Below are 22666 nucleotides of genomic sequence, written 5' to 3'. Positions count from 1 at the left end.
TGGGACAATTACTAATGTGCTGCTTCACACATATCCATTGGGAGGAGAATAAAGGGGGAAAGACCAACTAAGCCTTGCCAGAAAAGCACTTACCTTGCAGTTCTACCTGCTTCAACCAGTTCCCCCAAATCTAAGTCAGAAACATTTCTGAATTTTCCAAACCACCTTTATGACCCTTGCCCCCAGAACATCGTGGACCTTAGCGGTACAGAGATGTACCAAGAGATTTCACTTAAGCTGATACAGAAAATGTTTCAGAGTAAACTGGGAAGACCTTTATGAACTAATGCAGAGTAAAGTACGCAGAACTAGTATAACTTATAAAATAATTCTACTGTAAGGAAAAACTCCTTTTTAAGACTGCAAAATTCTGATAAATACAATCATAAACCATGGAACCAGAGGACTAAGAACTGGAGGACTAAAATATGCCACACACCATCTCCCAGAAAGGTGATATACTCAAAATGTAGAATGAGACATTCATTTTTGGATATGGCCAAATTTGGGGATTTGTTTTTCTAAACTATGCATAACTGTCAAGTGAGTTTTATTAATTTTTAAAATTGTTCAAATAGGGAGGGCCAAGTGGGAGGGACAGATGTTAAATGTGTAAAAAATAAATAAAATACAGGACACTGGGGAAAAAGGAAGAAAATACTTATCTAGAGGTAAAAAATAGGAAAGGGCAATCTTTCATAGCAGGCAAAAGGGACTTCCACTTGGACTTTGGCATACTAACATCTGAAGGATGATATTAAAGGGTTTAAAGATACTACATACACAAGGAGAAAAACAAGTCTTGTAACAAACACACGGTCAAACAAAAAAAAACCCCACACTGACCACGTGCCCCAATGTATACTTCAAGTTCAGAGAAATTTCAACTGCTCTTTAGCAGAATCCACAGAAACCAAATAAGGAAAAGATACTCATATTCCAGAATTGAACCTTTCCTTAGAATCCTAAAAAGCTAAGGTCATTTAATGGAGGAACCAAGAGAGTAGGACAGGCCGGAGCAGGAACGTAGAGGCACAGGTTCCATTTTGGACTTGGCCACTGATTAGCCTTTGACTCTGTGTGACTTAGTTTCCAAGTCTGTAAAAGGAGAGAGGTGAGAAGAGACCATCTCGAAGATGGCCTTTCAACTATAAAACTCTTTGATTCAAAGTGCAAGTTATTGGGAATGAGCAGTTAAGAAGCAAAGCTCAAAATCTCTCCACTCAAGAGTATGATCTGAAGTCAAGAAGTCTCACATGAACCTGACAGTCACCAAACTTGTGCAAAAGAGTCCTGCTGCCAAGTCTACTCTCAACCAGGCAGAATATCTTGAGGAGCTTCAAACATTCTAAAGATTGTGACATACTACTTCTAGCAGTATCCTAATTGGTATATCAGCCCAGGGACTAATTTATGTCCTAAATTAGAAAAAGAGAAGATGAGAGTTCTCTCAATCCTGGATATCAAAGTCTTAGCGGGCACTACTTACTACAGCTAGAAAATGGGTGAACAGAGGACACCACAGTCACACTGTGATACACACCAAAATCTTCTATCCTTTTACTGGTTTTCACAGAATCATAGAGAAAGGGGAGCGTAATCAGAGAACATGATCCACCCTCAACTTTGAGGCATTACCTCCCTTTCGGTGGATCAGAGAAGTAAAGCAATTTGCCTAAGACACCAAAACTAACAGTGAAGGTAGTTCTGAGGCTTTGCAAAAATGAAACAAGGTGAGGAGAAGAAGCTGTATATCCTTCCCACGCATGGCAATGCTCTCTCCAGACATTCAACCAATACTTGAACCAAGTGAATATTCAACCATTCCAAAAGGATAATACTCACAATTAGATTGTGAAGAAGCTGCCCTGTGCTGGAATTCCACACTTTCAGTAGGAAATTGTTCACTGCTGTAATAACGGTGGTATCATATCGGTCCCAAGCCACCATAGTCACCTTTAGCTTAGTCACTTTATCTTCATTTGCTAAGTTGTGCCTGAACAAAATAATTAAGAAAGTTGGCAATGATGCTAAAAAATGGGCACCTTCATGAAAGAAGACCTACAGGAAGACATGCACAACAAGTCCATGCTGGTGGAGCTAAGAATTTGTTCAACTTTTCTGGAAAATAATTGAGAATTACCTAAGTTAATAAATGGTTAATATCCTTTCAAATTCAGAGAATGCAAATAAGACTATAAAACATGTTCATAGCAGGGACAATCTCTGATAACAAAATATGTACATAAGAATGGATAAGTAGCTGGCCAAGTTGTGGTATGTGAATACAAAGGGATGAGAAATATGGAGACTTCAGAATAACATGGGAAGAATTTAATGAAGTGAAAAGAGTGAAGGAAACAGATAAAAAATACTACAGCAATGGAAATAAAGTCAACACTGCAAATAAACAAACTCTGGTCAAATACAAAGGTCAATGTTAATACTATACTATCAAAGTTAAAAGACCTTTCTCTTTTAATAAATGAAATTTTAGAGGAATGTTGTGTGTGTGTGTGTGTGTGTGTGTGTGTGTGTGTGTGTAAATGCACATGCAGGCACACAAGTGCATGGGGAGGGAGTTATGTTTGTTTCTCGGGAAATATCTTATGTCAAAATAAAATGCCATCACAAAATCTGAAAGTAAAATAATAAAATATTCATAACTCTGCAAACTTACCAAAAGAAAACCTAAATTCACAAACCATGACAGAGTTTAGGAAGCTATATTTTTTGAAAACCCATGATAGTTAGAAAATATCTAATTATAGAAAATGTGAAAATATATGCCCCTAACTTAAAAAGGCAATCTAATAACTATAGTCATCATTTCCTTTTTTAAATGCCTCCAAAAGCACAAAAACAAAGCTATGTTGGCTACTAGCATATATGAATAAGAAATCTTGTCCCATCCCATTTCATTCCCCTCTATAAAATGGGAAGCATTACAAATGAAGGGGGAGGAGGGATGTTTAGCAACTGAAATAGTACATTTGAAATTTAGTAAGTTTTCTGACTAGCTAACACACAACAGCTTTGTGATTATAGCACAATTTGCTTAATAGGTATGGAATTGGCTTTGGGGTCACATTCAAAATGCCAATCAAGGGGGAATTACAGTCCCAAAGAGGTAATTATTAAATATTACTATCAGTGACTCAGGTGACGAAATAGAAAGCATACTCATTAAATGAGAAGGTGGTAGTCAAGTGAGGCTAGTAATGTCATGAAGCAGATGAACCAACCTTGTCAAGTAGTTAAATGTACAATGATACCCAATAGTGACAACTATCAGGGAGCTGGAAGCCAAAAATAAAACTACAGAGAAACAAGATGGAAAATGAATGCTTAGGCCTAGGAAAAATCTTAGGGAGAATAACCAAGAAAGAACATGGGCGTCACAGTGGAATATCACTTGAACATAAATAAGCTATGGTCCACTGTTTGAGTATGTTTGATGGACGAGAGCAAAACAGGAATTACTGGATGACTGAATGTTGACTCAACCAAAAAAGCTGTGTGCCACCTACAATAAACTGAAATGATTTTCAACCTCATTGCAACTTAATTTCAACTAAAATAAAAATAAGGTAAAGTATTTCTTGATGTTACTTATTTAACTCATTTTCCTCAACATTTCCTTTTGACATTTGCTTCTTAAAATTTCGAGTTACACATTCTCTCCCTCCCTTCGATGGTAAACAATTTGACATAGGTTATACATGTGAATCATGCAAAACATATTTCCATATTAGTCATATTGTGAAAGAAGACACAGACTAAAAAAAAAAACCCAAGAAAAAAAATAAAGTAAAAAATAGTATGCTTCCATCTACATTCAGACTCCATAGTTCTTTCTCTGGATATAGATAACATTTTTTATCATGAGTCCTTTGGAATTCTCTTAGATCACTGTACTGCAGAGAATAGTTAAGACATTCACAGCTGGTCATTGCACAAAGCTGTTGTTACTGTGTACAATGTTCTCCTGGTTTTGCTCACTTCACTTTCATGTAGGTCTTTCCAGGTTTTTCTGAAAGCATACTGCTCATCAGTTGTTATTCCATGACCATATACCACAACTTGTTTAGCCCTTCTGCAAATTATAAGCATCACCTCAATTTCCAGTTCTTAGCCACCACAAAAAGAGCTTCTAGAAATATTCTTATACAAATAGGTCCTTTTTCCCTTTAAAAAAAATCCCTTTAGAATAGTAGTCGTATTGCCAGGTCAAAGAGTATGCACAGTTTTATATCCCTTCGGACATGGTTCCAAACTGCTCTCTACAACAGTTGGATCAGTTCACTATTCCACCAACAGTGCATTAAGTATCTGAATTTTCCCACATCCCTTCCAACACTTGTCATTTTCCTTTTTTATCATATTAGTGTGGTGGTGTCTCAGAGTTATTTTAATTTGCACTTCTTTAATCTATAATGATTTAAACATTTTTTCATATGGCTATAGATAGCTTTCATTTTTTTGTGTGAAAACCCTTTGACCATTTATTAATTGGGGAATGACTTGTAATTTTACAAATTTGACTCAATCCTCTATATATTTGAGAAATGAGGCCTTTAATAGAGACACTTGCTGTAAATTTTTTCCCCAGGTTTCTGCTTTCCTTCTAATCTTGGGTACATTGGTTTTATTTTTGCAAAACCTTTTTAATTTAATATAATCAAAATTATCCATTTTATATCTTATAATGCTCTCTATCTCGTTTGGTCATAAATTCTTTCCTTATCCATAGATCTGACAGGTAAATTATTCCCTGCTCTCCTAATTTATTTATGGTATCACCCTTTATGTCTAAACCATCTCCCCATTTTGACCTTCTCTTGGTATACAGTATAAGACGTTCATCTGTATCTAGTTTCTGCCATGCTGTTTTCCAGTTTCCCCAGCAGTTTTTGTCCTTAAACCCAAAGACCCAAGCTTTTGGGACATCAAACACTAGATGACAATGGCCTATTCCACTGATCCCTGCTCTATTTCTTAGTCCCAGAATGTCTGAATGATTACTACTTTATAACACACTTTGAGATCTGGTATAGTTTCCCACATCAATAAAACCAAACTTTGCTCTTACCCTGTTGCTTTAGTCGCCATGTCAAGCACCATGTTTTTCCATTCCTGTTGCTGATATTGCCAGATTCTTGCAGTTCCATCTCTACTTCCACTAACAAATCTCAAGCTGTGGAACAAGATTAAAAATAAATGTCTCTTGTTATTCTCAAATGAAAGATAATCCCACTTTGCAGCTGCCTGGCTTGTCTAGATTTGGAAGACCATTTTCAAAATGCCTCTCAGTTTCCTAATAAGGTCTGATATGGTCATGGGCTCCAAACGTGAGTCCTGCCTCTATTCCAAGTGGAATCAGCGTCCTTGGGAACTCACGGAGCCTTCCACTCAGGATCAGTTTCTTTACAAATGGGGATGACACAGACCCTAATTATCATATGAGGCGGCTATGTGAATTCTCACAAAACTCATGAGAAATGTAAAAAGTAATTTGAAGAGAATAAGTACTTTGTCTTCACAAAGCCTGGCCATTTTTAGGAATAAAGGAGAGTAAATTACTTTAGAAAACCCAAACTTAAGAGAAAATCCATCAATGGGGCAAAGACTCCAGGAAAAGTTAGTGCCTGTAGCCTTAGAAAACCACTCAGGGAATGAAATACCCATGCTAGAGCCAACTGAAACATCAGATGTTTTGACATTGACTGAGCATGATGGTAATTTGGTAACTATGCATAACATGTTATTTTTTTAAAATACATTTCTTTCTCACACATACCAGCACCAAATAAACATGATCATATAAGGTGTTCTATCTGGGGACCCAGCAATGCTTTCATAGACCTACAGCACTGCTTTGGACTTTAAATGTCTTGATTCTTACACACTACATTTTACTATATGTCAAAGGATATGAATTAACTTACAACATAGCTAAATCTATTAAACAACAAAATGATATATATATATACACACATACATACATGTGTGTATATATACAAATACATACGTGTTTACCAGTTTTCATGGTACTAACATAAATTCTCTAAGTATAATTACCAAACAATGAGAATGCAAAGTAGTCATCCTTCCCTTTAAGAAAGAAGACAGGGCTGAATGATTAGAAATGATAATGACCAAGCCAGGTCCCAAAGAAGAGGTATGAGAAGGCAGCTTTGCCCATTCCTCTGCAAAGGGAGGGGTCTTTGAGCGTGGAACACTGCACACTGTGCCACACTTGTTGAAAACGTTGGTTAGTTTGGCTAAACTTTTTTCTCCCTTGTTTTTATTCTTTATTATAAGGATGGCTCTCTGGGAGGAAAAGAGAAATATACTGGAAAATGAAGATGATGGGAAAACAAAAGACAGAAATGGAAAAAATACATATATTTTTAAGGGAAGTAAGGGATGTCTAGCATGCAGATTTAAATAGCTTGGATCAGTAGACCAAATCAGCCCTGAATATCAGTTTAGAATTCCAGCAAGATTAGAACAAAGAATATTTACTGTGCAGCCAGCCTTACTCAGGATTTATAGGAGATAAACAAACGAATCGTTGCAATATCCCCCTTTTCAAAATAAGATGTTATCAAATAATATGAGGAATAAATACAAAAGTCTTCAACAAAAGACTCAAAGAACCACATCCAAGTCAATTAAAGGTATTTTTTTTAGTCCTGGCACTCATTTCATCTAGAACAAGGGATATGCAAAGGACGCATGAATCCCTCCTCACATTTGATTATCAGTATTCTGGAGAAGACACGAAGAGGCACATGCCACAATCAGTGTCCTCAAGGAGCTTCCAGCCAAAGTGACAGGACAGAGACATTTAAAGAGTTAAACAACAGCACAAGGAGGCAAGCAGCCAAATGCCAAATGAGTAGAGCAGACAAGAAGGGCTACATCCCAGGTGTCAAACTCCCTCACCCAGAAGGCTGGGCCAGAAGCAGATTCAAATAAATACAAACACTAGATAATATAGATAATGTGAATCTGTGGTTTTCTAAGTCTCTACATGGAGAAGTGTTCTGGACGCTTGGGAAAAATATAAAGGAGCAAGTATGGCAAAAGTCAAGAAGGCCCAAAGTACATGGCCTTCTGAAAAAGAATAAGGAGGCCAGAGCAGCCCAATGAGAGAACACACAGCGAGACAATGAACCAAGAGAGAGGAGGCAGAAATGCCTTCTGGATCTCCAGCCACAGAGACAGAGAATGGGGTGGTAGTCACACAAAGTCTGGAAGGGAGCTGAGTGCATATTTTGTTTGTATGGGGTGGGGGGAAAGGAAAGGCAGGAAATTGCTAAGACAAACAGATTTTAGAAGAATAGAGAGGCATCTCTGCACTAAAAAGATGTATGACAAAGGCCAAACATCCACCAAATTACACTAAAATCTGGGTGATGAGCTTACCTGTCTCCATTGTTACAAAACTGAACTGCAACAACTTTGTCCTAAAAAAAAACATTTTTGATTAGAAAGAACTGAATTTTCAAGCAATAAATACAAGGTGTGGTCTTTCTCCTTTCATATTCATATGGAAAACAGAGAAGAAAATTTTGATAAATGGAATCTTCAATCATTCTGGATTCCTAAAATTAAAAGTGGAATATTTCATCTCCTGAATCAGCAAATTAATAATTAAAATAAATTATTATCAGCATCAACCTAAGACAGCTCAAATAAAACAAGATTTTTTTTTTCTGTTTAGCATTTAACTAGAATCCAAGTAAACTGGGCAGTTCAGGGTGAGAACTTTATACACATCACCTTTCTTCTGACAGAATTCTAAGCTCAGATGCCACCACAAAATAACTGTATTCATAAATGTAACTGTTTAGATGAAAATCTATAAATTTTTGCTCTATTTTAGTAGGCAAATGAGTCACGCCCTCCATCTTGTTTCATTATACTGCAACAGAAATGTTTGACATTTAGTGTGCACTACATTTCAGGCATTATTTGAATGTATTTTTAAAATACAATTAGCCAAAAATTAATAAAGCAGCTTTCCCATTGTTTTTCTTCTTTGTCATAAGGGATTGCTCTCTGGGCAGTGGGAGGAAAATGGAGGTGATATAAAAACAAAAGATAGCAATAACATTTTTGAAAATGATTAACCAGATTATCAGAAGATTGATTTAAAATGAGGTCTAAATAAAAACATTGCTTTTTTTTCTTGCTTACTCCATTCGCTTTAATAAGAATCCAACTAAAAGACACCTCAAAACAACATGTCTTTTTAGAACTAGTAAAGTCCAGTTGCGCTTATGCTTAATTTTTAATAAAAAATGGTCAACCATCAATGCCTTTAATTTTTTCCCCCAGCTTACAAAGCTAACACAACTTCTGTGATGTTCAGAAGCATCCCTGCCTCATCCTGCTCTCGATTTCCTTATAGTATGTTTTAGCACAGGATCTGGCCTGCTACTGCCAATTTCAATGCCTGGTTTCAGATGTTCCGAAGGCAAGCCTTCTTTGCAAAGTCTAACAACAGCCACTGATTTTTATCAGGGAGTGTTTGCTTTTTCTGACTTTGCTTCATTATTTTACATTCCTCCACTAATAAAAATAAGCCAATATATGCTGTTCTTCTACACCCTTCCCAACCTCCATTTAGCTTTTCCCAAGTTTTTTCCTGTATTACCCACCTTCAATCTTTTTTCTCTCAACCCTTGATGAACTTGCACACAATCCCAGTATAGGTAGTAATTAAAAAATGGATCTTTTGCCTGCCCCAGCACAAATATGAATAACTAGCCCTCCCAACCTGTAATAGTAGAAGAATCTGCTTAGCAGACACACAACCAAAGTCCCAAGTTTTTGCTGCTACACAGTTAGCTAGCTAGCTCATGACTGGGTTATCAATGAACAATTAACAGAAAGAAGGTACAATTGCGGTTCAGGAGGAGAGGCTAAATATAGGTTCTTAAACTAAGAAAAGCAACAAGTGTAAATATTCCCAAAGGCATAAGGGCAAAGGTTATAGATACAAGTCTAGATTGCAGCTGATTTCTGAAACATGAATAAAATAATAAAATTCTCTGCCCAAATGAAAGCTATGTTTCAGAGAAATTTTTATTAATGTATAAATACCATTCCTGAGGAGGCTTCAATACTGATTAGAAATGAAAACATACAGAAATATAAAGCTGAGTACTTTTCATTTCTGTCTTGACCATTCTGGCACGCAGTTACAGAGGGCTTCTTAAGCGACAGCAGCAATCCCTCACACCAGGTTCCAGAGCCAGTAAGCATCTAGATTGTGGGAAGGGGATGTGTGGAAGGTGAACAGGGGGAGAACTGTACTATAGTGGCTCCACATTTCCTGAAAAAGCCACAGGGGAGTGAAGATAGCCAGAGAGAGAAAGGTGCCAGTCACCAACGGCCATCACCCCAAGCAAGCAGCTGTTCCCTATATGAAAGGCTGTTATTGATAACTAAGTGGGATTTCTTTCCCTTAAGTCTTTGATGAATTTCTGCAAACAATCATACTAAGATCAACAAACTCAATTCCATCAAAGAAACTTTTTCTAAGACATATTTAACGTTATTATGTCTTCTATTAAGCATGTAGATTTTTAAAGCAACAAGTAGCATAACTCAAATTTGTTTTAAAAAAAGGATTTTTCACAAAATTTCAATGTGGTTTTTCAAAGAAACAGCCACGTATGTTTTCATTTCTTCCAATGTAGCTTGAAGGAGAACTTCTCATTAACATTTACAGACATACTAAAGCCTGATCTATCTTCATTACTACAAAGATACCTTGTCAAGGTACAAAAATCTCTCTATGTTATATAACACAGACATACATTAAACAGGATACAGGCATAAAAAGAAATGAAACTAACTGCACGGAGGAAAACTGAAAATTTCTCATTTCACTCTTACCGTATGTGACTCTAACTCAGCAATTTTTTCAGGGGACTCTGATCCCAAGTAATATATTCTAATCACATGGTCAGTGCTACCTGTAACAATGAACATGCCACCTAGAGGGGGGGAAAAATGAAAGGTGACCAAAAGAACTTAAATCTTTGAGATTAACTTTCAGGATAGTATGCTATATACTAATTTGAGTAAAATGCTAGCAAGGTATATAAGATTCTCCCCTTACCATCAAAGAAAAATTATATTTTTAATGAAACAGAACCAAACAGAATTAAAAAACCCAAACAATACCAAAAACCCAAGAGCAGTATAAAAAGATAAATCAATTATTCAACAAAACACACAAAAAGCACACTGAAAACAGACAGGAACTTTAAAAAGCAGCCACAACCAAAAGAAATTCATTTCCTTAAATTTTATGTAAAAGCAATATATGAAATCAATTATAAGGTGAATTCTATCGTATAACTGTCCACTGCATGGAAGACTCCAAAATGGAAAATAATTTTCGTTAAGTAGGCATTAGTCTTGTAACACTAACAATACTTTAAAGCTCACTGAATAGCCGTGCAATATTTTCAATCATAACTGAATAAGGCCCACCACCCAGTTAAACAAATTTCCCTGAGATTCAATTCATCTTGGATGATTATGTCTCAATAATGTCGTCATTATCATTAGGCAGCACAGCTCCAGTTTACATGTGGCAATGGGCTGGATGTTGTGCAGAAAGCCATTTATGCAGATTGTCCCCAGCTCTCTTGGGGCTTATGGCCAATTTAAATGCTTCGTTTTCCTTCTTCTAAATAAACCACATGCCGTACAGAATTATAAGATGCAGAAAAAAATTAGAGCTAAAGGAAAACTTATCCACGAAGGCATTCACAACTCCCAAAAGAAAAACACCCAAGAGGATAATTTTAAAAGGAAAAAAAAATGCAGGCTATGTATAAATTCTGTATGTATAAAAATATCAACCAAAAAAAAATAAAAACTCTTAAGCAGCTATTTCCCATCCAAAAAACTAAATTAATATGGAATTCAATTGAAGCAGCATCCTTTTGATACTACACATTCCATCTACCACCTATTTACATATTAACATGTCAACCTGTCTTCCCCAAATACAGCTGGAAGGGGGAGACACTGGCACTTTAGCAAACTACTCTGATTATATCAGATTTATTTATATGTCTGTGACATAGCCCACCCAGAAGATTGTACTGAAAACTCCTTGAGGATAGGGGCTACAAACAAAGCTTTTCATCTAGCTCAGTACCTTGCAGTAAGCATTGTAAGAAATATTTGTTAAACTGAATTGAAATAACGAAGGATATGAAGGTTTGGGAAAGACTAATTCCTACTTTCACTGCAGCAATGAGTAAATCTTGAGTCAAATGCACAGGGAATAGAAGTGTGTGTGTGTGTGTGTGTGTGTGTAAATAATATGAATAACAACAATGATTAAATAGCACTTTAAACACTTTAAATGTATTATCTCATTTGATCTTCAATATCCTATGAGATATGTGCTATTATTTTCATTTTACAGATGAGGAAACGAAGGCTGAAAAGGGGTGACTTGCCCATATTAATAAATCAATCAATATAATGTCTGAGGACGCATTGGAACTCAGGCCTTCCTGACTGCAACATCAAGATGTAAAAGCAAAACATGTGCCACGTTCATATTGTCAGTCAATGATCAATATCATATGATGGTTATCCAAATCAGTAGACTACCAAGAGGATTGGTTACTTCTCATTCATTCAACAAACATTAAATGCCTACTGCATACAGAGCACATGATAGCAAAGACAATAAAACTGCTGCTGCCTTCCAGGAATTTGCATTCTAAAACGGATGTGAGGGGAGGTGAGAAGAGGGCAGGAAAAATTCCCCATCAAAGGTGGCACCTGACAGAAACTTTTAAAGGAAGCTAAGCATGTGAGCAGCACATTCCAAAGCACAGGGGGAGGGGAAAGCATATGTGAAGGCACAGCATAGGAGATGGAATGCTTTCGTTGGCTAGTTAAGAGCAGGTCCCTGCCCTCATGGAGCTTACAGTCTAAAAGGGGAATAATACAAACACAAATAATCTTAATATGCTGTAAATTTGGCAGACAAGGGCAGACCAAATAGTATATTCACCAAGCTATACACTATTCCTATATTTAATTGTATCTCCACTGGAAATTTGGAGGTGGGGAGGAAGAGATCATAAAAGAACATAAATGAAGTTACACTTGTATTTGCTATTTGTTAGCTGGTAAAGTTGGGTAAGGAGGAATGGGACTGAAAGTAGTAAGAGATGAAGCTTGGGGACTCTCCCTTTAGGTTACTACTTCATGGACTTTCCCCTGCCTTTCACAGCAATTGTGCGTAAGCCTTAAAAACTAAACTGCCATTACATTTCACTTAGAGTTCCAAAAGGTCTGTCATATCTCCTTTAGGTAGGCATCCATTCATTAAACCTCAAAAGGTGTCAAAAGAGGAATTTTTTGTTACTCTATCACCAAAAAAATAAAATCTATATATGCAGGAATTTTCCATAACATTTTAACTGTTTGGTGAAACAAGGTGAACTTTAATATTTTTATATACATACCAGAACTAAAGGAAGAGCAAGAAATCTGAACCCCAGGTCTGGACCTCTCAGTAAACTTCAGTGGGCGATCCCTAAAAACACAAGTACTACGTTACTATCCTCTACCAATTTTCACGGAAAACACTACCCATCAAATGGGGAGCAAAACACACCAATCTAAGCCTGATATAAACAAGGCCGCTGCAAGGCAGATCCAAATCTGAGATAGCATTCCCTCAATGCAATGTCTGGCATCAATATGCATGGTGACACCAGATAATGGAGCAGTGAAATGGGAGCTGGGATTCTCACTAAAATTTCTAAATATACTTTTCAAGGCTTACGATCCATCATTATTACCTTTAACAGTAATGACGACACCACCACCTTGCATTTCTATAGCACTTAAAGGTTTGCAAAGAGCTTTACAATTAACATCTCACTGGATCCTCACCACAACCCTGGAAGGTAGGTGCTACTATTATCCCCATTTTACAGATGGAGAAGATAAAGCAGACAGAAGTTAAGTGACTTGTCCAGGGTCACACAGCTACAAAGTGTCTGAGGGTGGATTCAACGTCAGGTCTCGACTGGACACAGGTCCAGCATTCCATCGTCTGTGCCACCTGAGTGAACCACATTCAATTTACCTCATCATTTCACAATCTGGTTACAACAGGGCCATAACTCCAAATAGGCGAATTCTAGGCATCACAGGAAATTTTAACAAATAGTCTCTTTAACATACTGGGACAAGGCCTCTTATTCTAAAAATTGCCACCAATCTACTGAAAATATTAAATTATTAAATTATATATATATATATTAAATATATCTTCCCAGCATGGCACTGGCTGAACAATTTCTTGGCCCAGAGGAGGTTTTGAGTTAACTCGAGCGTTTTCTGAGTAAGCTGCTCACGACCACCCTTGCTTACTTGAATTTCAGTGTGTTCACATGCCACTGCCAGAAGCAAATTGTTCCATCAGCACCAGTTGATGTGAGATAACGGGTTGTTCCTTTCCTTGCTGGGCAAAACTAAGGAGGAAAGCAAACCAAAATGATTATTCTCAAGCCTACATTATTTCAAACACTTAAATAACAAAATAATTTCAATTAATATGCTTTAAAAGTTTACCTAATGTATCAAGTTTAGCTCTCACACTCTGAAGAATTAGTAGCTAGTTTATGAAAAATTGTTAAGAAAACCAATTAAGAAATTTAACAAAAAGTTAAATTTAAAACATTTTTGTTCCACAAAAGACTTGAAGACCATTTTATTACTTTTGTTAGCTAAGGATCAATTTACTCATCTGTAAAATGGAGGTAATTTCTGCCCTTTCTTTAGAGGATCTTAATTTGGGTCAATTTAAATTACACATTTTTGCCTTTATAACAAAAAAAAACCAAAAAGAATTCAGTATCAATGTGTTATATGTATAAAACTCCACATAAAATCTAAAATTTTTGAAAGTCAGTAGACCTCCAGCCAAAATGGATGGCAGAATAGAGGCAGACCACCAAGCTTTAACACACCTACTCCAGAAAAAATGGAGAATTTCAACCAGACCTAATAATGACCACAAAACCCAATGGGAAACTATAATAACTGACTCATCTGACCCTAGAATTGTAGAAAAAGTCAACCAAAAGCCCATGAGCTAGAGGAAAAGAGGGCACCAGCAAAGCCTGTGCCAATACAAAGAAATCTATAACCTCCCAGTGGGACCTGAGATGCTTATGCCCTACAAGGGTCTATTTCCAGAATGCAGTATTTCAGATGGCAAAAGATACAGGCTTACAAGCAGGAATAACCTATCCTACCTTTATAGTCCTACAGGGGGAAAATATAGACCCTTAAAGATGACTTTGTATCATTTCTGATGGAAAGACCAAAGTTGAGTAGGAACTTTGAAACTCAAATATTAGTCAAGAGAAACCTATAAAGGTATATTCATTTGAGTAACTGGAAGGACTTTAAAAAGGTCAAAGTACCGCCAATGTAATGGAGAGGGAAGAAATGTGTGTTCCTTCAGAACCTTAATGTTTTCAAAGGGTAATGAGAGAGTTAAGAGAAACAAAGGTTCTGTTGCGAGAGTTTTAGGAGAAAAAGGAAAAGGGAGTTTCAAAGGAATACTGGCCTAGAGAACAAGGAAAAGAGGCTAGACCTTGCTAGTTCTCCTAATTGGAGTGTGTGAGAAGCAAAGTATAAACAAATGGAGGAAGGGGTGGGGAGAATGGACATCAGACAAATCTGACTGTTATTTATTTGAAACAGACAAAGGAGGGTTAAATACACACCACACACACACACACACACACACACAGAGTTTGGTGTAGAAATACATCAAACTCAACATTGAAATAAGCAGGGATAGAGAGCAGGGAGGTTAAGAGGGAGTTTAATGCTGAAGAATGAATAGCCACATGCAAAACAAACTTCCTGATCCTGAAAGGGGGGATTAAAAGGGAAAAAGAAAAGAAAAGAAGGTGCCCATCAATTGGGAAATGAAAAGGGAAGCAACTATTCATCTTCCAAATTAAAAATGCACAGATTCTTTTTATTTCAATATAAAAACCTTTCAACGCCTGAGAAGCCAATAAAAGCCAGTATGTGCCCAATTCCTCATGAATGGGTGGGATGTCCCACAAATAACTAGCTGAGCTCAAATGAACAGCAGAAGAATGAAAGGATGCCCCAAGTCGTCCCTCCGGAGCATGGTGGCCCAAGCACTCATTTCAGAAGGCTCCCGACAGAAAGGGAAGAAAACGATGACTTGAGTCAATGGTCTGGACAAAAAGCTGCTTGGGGAGTCTCCAGGAGAGTCAGTAGGTAACACCTGGAAGAAGCTGTCTCCTGGCAAACATTTCAAGCAGGAGATGAAGCTCTGTTAGGAGCTTCCATGTTCAATTCCAACTCGGACAAGTTAGTGGTCAAACATCTATGTCACCACAGAGCTCAGAACAAATCTTCCTCACCATACATGAAGACCTCTACACAAAGAAGCAAGTCAAAACCTGTTTCTGTCCTCGAAGGGTTTTCTGTACTCCACAAGGCACTAAGTCCTTTGACCCTCCCTAATTAGTGAAAAGCACCCAGAAAACACTTGGGGGTCAGCCCTTTAAAAGAAAAAAGGTCCTCTTTGATAACACAGCATTTCTTACTTCCCTTTACCTTCCTCTTCACCAAGCAATGGCTGGGCAGTGCTCGTCCTTGTGTGCAGGCTGTATCCCACCCCTTGCCCCACCACGGCCAAGCACAGGGATGATGGGCATTTTTGTTTCCTTTTTTTCTCACCTGTATGGAAGTAATAGAAGCTGAATGCCCCTGAAGGACAGCAACTGGTGCACAGGTTCGAAGACACCATACTCTGACCACTTTATCACAGCTACCAGCAGCAAGAAGTGTGTTTTCATAGTTGACGGCCATGTCCGAAATTTCGGCAGAATGCCCTCGCAGTGTAGAGAGGAGCCGTCCATCATCAGTAGCCCAAATTTTTACCAAACAGTCATCTGAACCCTGTAATTACAATGGACACAAAACAGTACAGGTGAGAAGAAACAGTTAATGGACTCGAAAGGAGAGAAGCAGCCATTTCGATAGGACTCAGAAGGCTTGCAGCGCTGCTCATTTGACCCTTTCGTGAGGCAGATACTATAGGCTTCTTATCCTCATTTTATAGAATAAGAAAATGAAAGTTAGCCTGCCTGTAATCTACCCAGCTAGTGAATCCTGGTGAAGGGATGACAATGCAGCTGATTCCAAGGCCAGTGCGCTTTCCACCATACCATGCTGGAGACCCCAAGTACTAGGGTTTTTCTATTTCTCCCCCAAAATATTTATAGCAGCAATTTTACTGTTCTCATAGCCAAGAACTAGAGACAAGGTGGGTCAATTATGGGCATATTAACGCAACAGAATATTATTGTGACAGAAGAAGTAATGAAAGCAAAGAAACCTGAGAAAATGTTTATTGATGGCTAGTGATGTGAGCAGAATCAGAGACTAAAAAACAATGTGGTAGAAAGATGCCTGGGTTTGGTGTCAAAATGGGAGCAAACAGGATCGGGGCTGCAGATTGACTCAGAAAAACACAAATGAACATTATCTGCAATATTTTATGGTATTTTTGTTTATTTTGTTCAACATTTCCCAAGTATATTTGAATCTGGTTCAGCAAAACTCTGCATTAAGTTCGCAATTCTGGCATGGGAGACCTGAATACAAATCCCAGCTAATCCCGAGGTCTAACCCTTGGGAAGTCATTTTGCTCATCTTTGCTTCCAGTTTCTTCACCTGCAAAATGAGAGGATTGGAATGGATGGTCCAAGATCTCTTCTAACTTTAAGACTACAATTCTATGAACTCCTATTTCCAGGCTAATTACTCCTCACTCCAGTCTATGTCCTAAGTCAACTGGCCTCCTCATTGTTCCCCACCAAAACTCACCCATCACCTCTTGCCTCTGTCAGCCAACACAGACCCATTCCTAGAAGGTCCTCCTTACTTACTCCCACCTTTAGAAGACCCAACTCCCTTTAAGACTCAGCTGATGCCTACCTCCTATAAAATGTCTTCCTTGCCTGATTTCTTCTCTCTCCATCTCCAACCCCCTACACATACACTTTTAATTCATTTTCTATCTATTCTGCACGGACTTATAAGGGGACTATTCTGAACTGATGCACAATGAAGTAAACAGAACCAAGAGCAAAAATAAAATGACTAGAATTCACTGAAATAAAAATACAGCAAGAGGCTTGCACTGCAATGGTAATGAACAGGGCGAACACATAATCAAATACCTTTCCTCTATAGAGAGGCGGATGGTGATAGGGTGGCTGTTTTGATTACTTAACTTTTTTTTACTTTGTTATAACAGAGAGTCTAATGGGGGAAGCAATGCAAACATGTGGGAAGTCCATAAAACTTTTTAGTTTAAAAAAATTAAAGAGTATGATTATAGGCTAAGTCTCCTTTAGTTCCTCTGCCTTCTTCATAAAAACACGGAATCTAAGATGTGGAAGATATCTCAGAGGGAATCCACTAGTCTCCCCAATAAGTGGGCATCCAACCTCTGCTTGAAGACTCCAGGGAGGACACCTCCTGCCACCCGAGACAGCTCCAAATGCCGACATTTCATTACACTTGGCCTAAATCAGCCATGCCTCTCCAAGGACAAACAGGAATGGATCTAATCTCTTCTTCCCCATGACAGCCTTGCAGATACTTAAAGAGACAGCCATTGGGTCCCTTGCAAATTGTTTCTAGTAACTTAAAATCAATTGAAACACATCCAGAGCTATGTTCTTTATTAATAACTTCAAGCTTGACTATCTAGGTATAAGGATCATATGTAGCTGTGGATTTACTAAGAAAAACTGGTAATCAATATGCTATGTGAAAAAACCAGAAAAACGCATTTAAGAACCAATTTATATGAAATAAACTCTTCATCATAAAACTATCAGGGCTCGAATGCATTTAACGTTTTAAAATTAAATTTTCCAAAGGAAGAAAATACTGATTGAGAATAGAGAATAACTGATGAGGGGAAATCAAAGTGAGTTTCTATTAATATCTTTTTCTTTATTCAAAGTGCTTACTGAGTGAACATGGTGCTTATGAAAACATTCGCATGATATCTATCTTCTTGATAAATGGTGAATATAACATGGTATCATAAACTGGAAACTCACTGTAAAAATTCTTCTCCCACTTCGATCAAATGCTACACAGTAGACAGATGATAGGTGACCCAGAATTCTCTTCTGCATCTTCATTTGTTGGTAAGAAGATGAGGGGAATATATGGCTGAAGCGACCACATCCAGTTAACTGTCTGGCAGAAATGATCGTTACTGGAAAAACAAATAGGAAATTGATTTTAAACCTATCTCATGGTATTGTTTTGTAATAAGATTCTATGATTATCTATGAGAAATGTTGACGAAACAGGATGCACAACACCCTATCTGTTAGAAATGTTAGAAACCAACAAGCTGAAGGTCAGGTTTTGTTCCCACTCAAACATCAAATTCCCATTTCCCCACAATTCTTTTTCTCGGGTTTCTCCCCTTTTTTTTTTTCCTGTGCAGTCCAGAACACTGTCAAGTTCCCGTATCTAACTACCCTAACACATGGGACTTCTAGAATAGGGCTAAGTTTTATCAAAAGTAGCTTCATGCTATTAGTTACAGTGGCACAGAGCTGAAAATAGGAAATAATTTCTTCTATACCTTACTATAGTCACTCCCCATTCCTACAGGTCCTTAACCATCCATCAACTAGGGTTCTACTACGTTCCCAATAGTAGTTCTGTCTATTATCATCTTACGTGACATCGGCAAAATACTTCCCTTATCCGGCTCTCAGATTGCTCATTTCCAAAATGTGGGGTGGCATTATCCAGCAATTAGGGGATGGGTGAACAAACTGTGCTGTACAAACATATTTGAATATTAAGCCAGAAGAAATGAGAAAAATTAAGTGTAAGTAAATAAGCAGCAATGCAGAGAGGAGAGAAAAAATATTATCAAACCCCAATGTACAGATGGCAGACAAAAGCATACAAACAATACTGGCAGGTACAGAAAAACACACAAGGAAAGACAACTTAAAAAGAGATGCTGAAACTAAAGGTAACTGTTGTGTTACTATCTTGCTAAAGGAAAATTACAGATTTTTTATTTTAAACAAAGTATAGTGTCATATACAAATTCTTGAAATTCTGGATTGTGCATGGGTCTGGTTTTAGTTTTGTTAATGGTTATGGATTATGAAGAGACTGGCCCAAATGGCATCCCATACTCCACAGTTGTGGGATGGTCCCTAGAGTGAGAGGGACCTTTCCTCTTCCAGCACTACATACATCCACTCTGGGGCTTTTCCCCCAAATGGCTGGCTGGCTGTGCAATCACACACTTCAGTCATTCAATGGATTCTTCTCTGGCTCTGACCCACAAACCCATTTTTCTTCTCTACCCTTATCCCCCAGACTTTGATACGGGCTCTTCTAGAGATGCATCAAGAAAGGGCCAATGACCAAAGCCCAGGGGACAGGACGGCACAGCGCATGCGCTCCACTCTGGTCAGCCCAGCCCGAGGGCACTGTGCTCAATTCTGTGCGCCACATTTTAGGATGGCCGCCAAAGAGATAGGCTATGACATCATATGAGCAAGAGCTGCAGGAATAGAGGAAGAAAGACCTTAGGGCAAACATAATTCCTATCTTCAGTTTTTGGAGGGTAATCACCTGAAAGAGGGATTAGCCTTGTCCTATTTAGCCCTTGCGATCAACAGAAGAAATATCAATGAGGCAGATTTAGGGAACAAGGAAAAACTCCTCCTAACAAGAAAAAAGGGGTTCAAGACTGAAATGGCCTGAGCAGGCTGGATGCCCTTTGAATGGAGATCTTACAGAGAAGCCTATACAGGCTTGTGTTGGACTAAATGACCTCTGAATTCCCTTAGAACTGCCAAACTCTACAGCAGATAGGGATTCCACTTGCAAACAAAATAGCCTAAATCACCTCTTACCATGTTTCTGTGTTTACCTTTCCTCATTTTAAAAATAATCCTAAAGTCAGTATTCACCGTCCTCAAACAGATAGACTCGCCCTCCCCGCCCCCTCCAATCAGACTCTTGTAAAGGGCCGTCTCTGGCCTTTTTTGTGTCCTAAGCACTTAGTACATTGCTGGCACATTCTATGTGCTTAAGAAGAGTTTACCAATTGACTGGAACTTACCCTATGGCCTCCCACATGCAGGATGCAGCTCCCTAATTTAGGAGTGCATAACATGATGGCATGTTAAAAACAAGTACTCCCTGGCACAGGGAGATTCCCCCATTTTAACATCTCAAAGAATTAAGATACTGTATTTACATTTCAAACTAAATCCTCTCGATTCACGGTCACCTCAAGCCGATAAAGCATTCTGTCACATAGTGTGAAAAATGAAGTATAATAGTAATTCTAATAATTACAATAGCTAACATTTACATAGTGATCTTCATGTATGAAGCGCCACGCAGAGCACTTTACAATCATCACAATAACCCTGGGAGGTAGGCGCTAGTCTCCATTTCATAGATGAGGAGACTAAAGTCAAGTGACTTGCCCAGGGTCACACAGCTATTAGGTGTCTGAGGCTGAAGACAAACGCAGGTCTTCCTAATGCCAGGCCCAGCACTCTATCCACTACACCATCTAGCTGCCCAACCCCAACCCTAATTCCAAGTACTGCCTTACACAAGGTCAATTTATGGCACGATTATGGTCCTAGCTAAATCATAACACTTGTCACAATCAAAATTACAACTTAATCAACTTTTCAACAGGGAAACACTAAGACAAGACTTAGCTGCCCCTAATAAGCTCAAAAGTTCACATCTCCAGGCCCAGATAAACTACATCCTGGGGTAATGAGAGAATAAGTAGGTATGATTAGTGAGGCCCTTTCAGGACTTTAGAAAGACCATGGAGAACTCCTGAGGTACCAGAGAATTGGAGAAGAGGGAAAATGTTATCCTACTTTTCAAAAATGGAAGCTCATGTACTATACAACCTATCGGCTAGGGAGCTTGCTCTGCCTTCTTGGCAAAGTCCCAGAATGTATTACTAAAGCATGCTTATTGGACAACTATGTAGAAAAGAGGGAGTGATCACACAGAGTCAGGTTGGGTTTCTCTGGCCAAAGTTGGGTTCAAAGGCTCACACACACAGGACTCTGAGACTCACTGGACCTCTTAAGCCTAAGTATCCTTGGTGATAAAAATGAGGATAATACTAACACTAATGAATTAATTTGTAAAATACTTTGAAAACTCTATGTCAGCTGTCACTATTATTAAGATTCCACTGCCTTAGCCTGGCAGGGAGGTTTCCAAGACTAAGCCCAGGCTCTGTTGAGGACTCTGTCTGCTTTTCTGAGGCCCAGCCTGGCTGGCAATGGAGAGGCTCATCACCAGTAGGCCGGCCACTTGTTATAAATTATTTGGCCAGAGAAACCCATCGAATATACAAAAATACAAAATGACCTTCAGTCCTATCTGGAGCCTTCCGTTTCTTCACTGAAAATGGCAGAGTGCCAAGAAAGGGGCCAAAGTGTGCCAAGAATGCCAGTTTTAGACTGGCTACTGGTACTCTAACTGAGAGAGCCTTTGTCTCATGACAGAGTGGACATAATGCCAGAGCAAATGAATCCTCCCAACCCTGACATCCTGGCTATAAACGAAACTCAAAACCAAAAGGAAGCTATAGCAAAATTGAAAGATGCTTCATAACTTCTTAGAAAGAAAAAAGGGAGATGGCAAAGTTGGCTTTATCATGTATCCAAGGGTATCATTTTATAAAGCATTTAAGCAATGATTGTTGATAAGCATTTACAGGAAGATCACTGCAGCTCATACACTAACATCTGGTGCCAAGCTGAGGATTAGGAAGGGAAATTCTATAAGAACTCGATAAGACCCATCTCCAAAGTGAATTGGTGAACACTTTAAAACCCAGTGACTTCAATGCAAAGGTGGGAACAAAAGGCAGGTCAATGAAAAATATGTGGAAAATGATTGTTTAAGAATAGAAAAAAAGGGGCAGCTAGGTGGCGCAGTGAATAGAGCACCAGCCCTGGAGTCAGAAGGACCTGAGTTCAAATCCAGCCTGAGACATTTGACACTTACCAGCTGTGTGACCTTGGGCAAGTCACTTAACCCTAATGGCCTCGCCTCCCCCCAATAAATAAATGAATGAATGAGTAAATAAATAAATAGATAAATAAATAAATAAAAGCAAAACAAAAAAAAAAAGAATAGAAAAAGAGAGGTCAAAAGTGTATTGGCTGTACAGAAGTTCCACACCTAAAGAATATTCAAGAAGAGGCACAACAATATTGTAAACAAAAGGAGAATCAAAATGAAGCTGAAAGCCATGGCAACATGATGACTTCTCATCCCAGAGAAGAAATAGTTTTGCTTAACAGGTTTTGTTTTGGGTTTTTTGGCTGCTGGTGCTGGTAGATCTGGGAATTACTAAGATTTAAAAAGAAACTGTAATACTATTTAAAAGACAGTCATGGGCAGCTAGGTGGCACAGTGAGTAGACCAGCCTTGGAGTCAGGAGGACCTGAGTTCAAATCCAGCCTGAGAAACTTGACACATGTAC

The 22666-nt window shown here is 38.3% G+C and overlaps 1 protein-coding gene across 1 annotated transcript in view; it reads right to left on the bottom strand.

The window, feature by feature from the left end:
• BRWD3 (bromodomain and WD repeat domain containing 3) overlaps window positions 1–22666 on the bottom strand; it is a 126983-nt gene that overhangs the window by 69293 nt on the left and 35024 nt on the right. Inside the window, exons 7-14 of the mRNA XM_036740187.1 lie at window positions 18204–18364; window positions 15802–16023; window positions 13441–13541; window positions 12525–12595; window positions 9916–10016; window positions 7435–7475; window positions 5093–5197; window positions 1846–1996 (exon numbers count right to left, since the gene is read on the bottom strand). Of these exons, the coding sequence (XP_036596082.1) occupies window positions 1846–1996; window positions 5093–5197; window positions 7435–7475; window positions 9916–10016; window positions 12525–12595; window positions 13441–13541; window positions 15802–16023; window positions 18204–18364 (953 nt within the window). The remainder of the gene's footprint in view (window positions 1–1845; window positions 1997–5092; window positions 5198–7434; window positions 7476–9915; window positions 10017–12524; window positions 12596–13440; window positions 13542–15801; window positions 16024–18203; window positions 18365–22666) is intronic.

The sequence above is a fragment of the Trichosurus vulpecula genome, chromosome X, assembly GCF_011100635.1.
Source record: "Trichosurus vulpecula isolate mTriVul1 chromosome X, mTriVul1.pri, whole genome shotgun sequence".
NCBI classification, from domain to species: domain Eukaryota; kingdom Metazoa; phylum Chordata; class Mammalia; order Diprotodontia; family Phalangeridae; genus Trichosurus; species Trichosurus vulpecula.
This window is presented reverse-complemented; position numbering and strand designations above follow the sequence as displayed.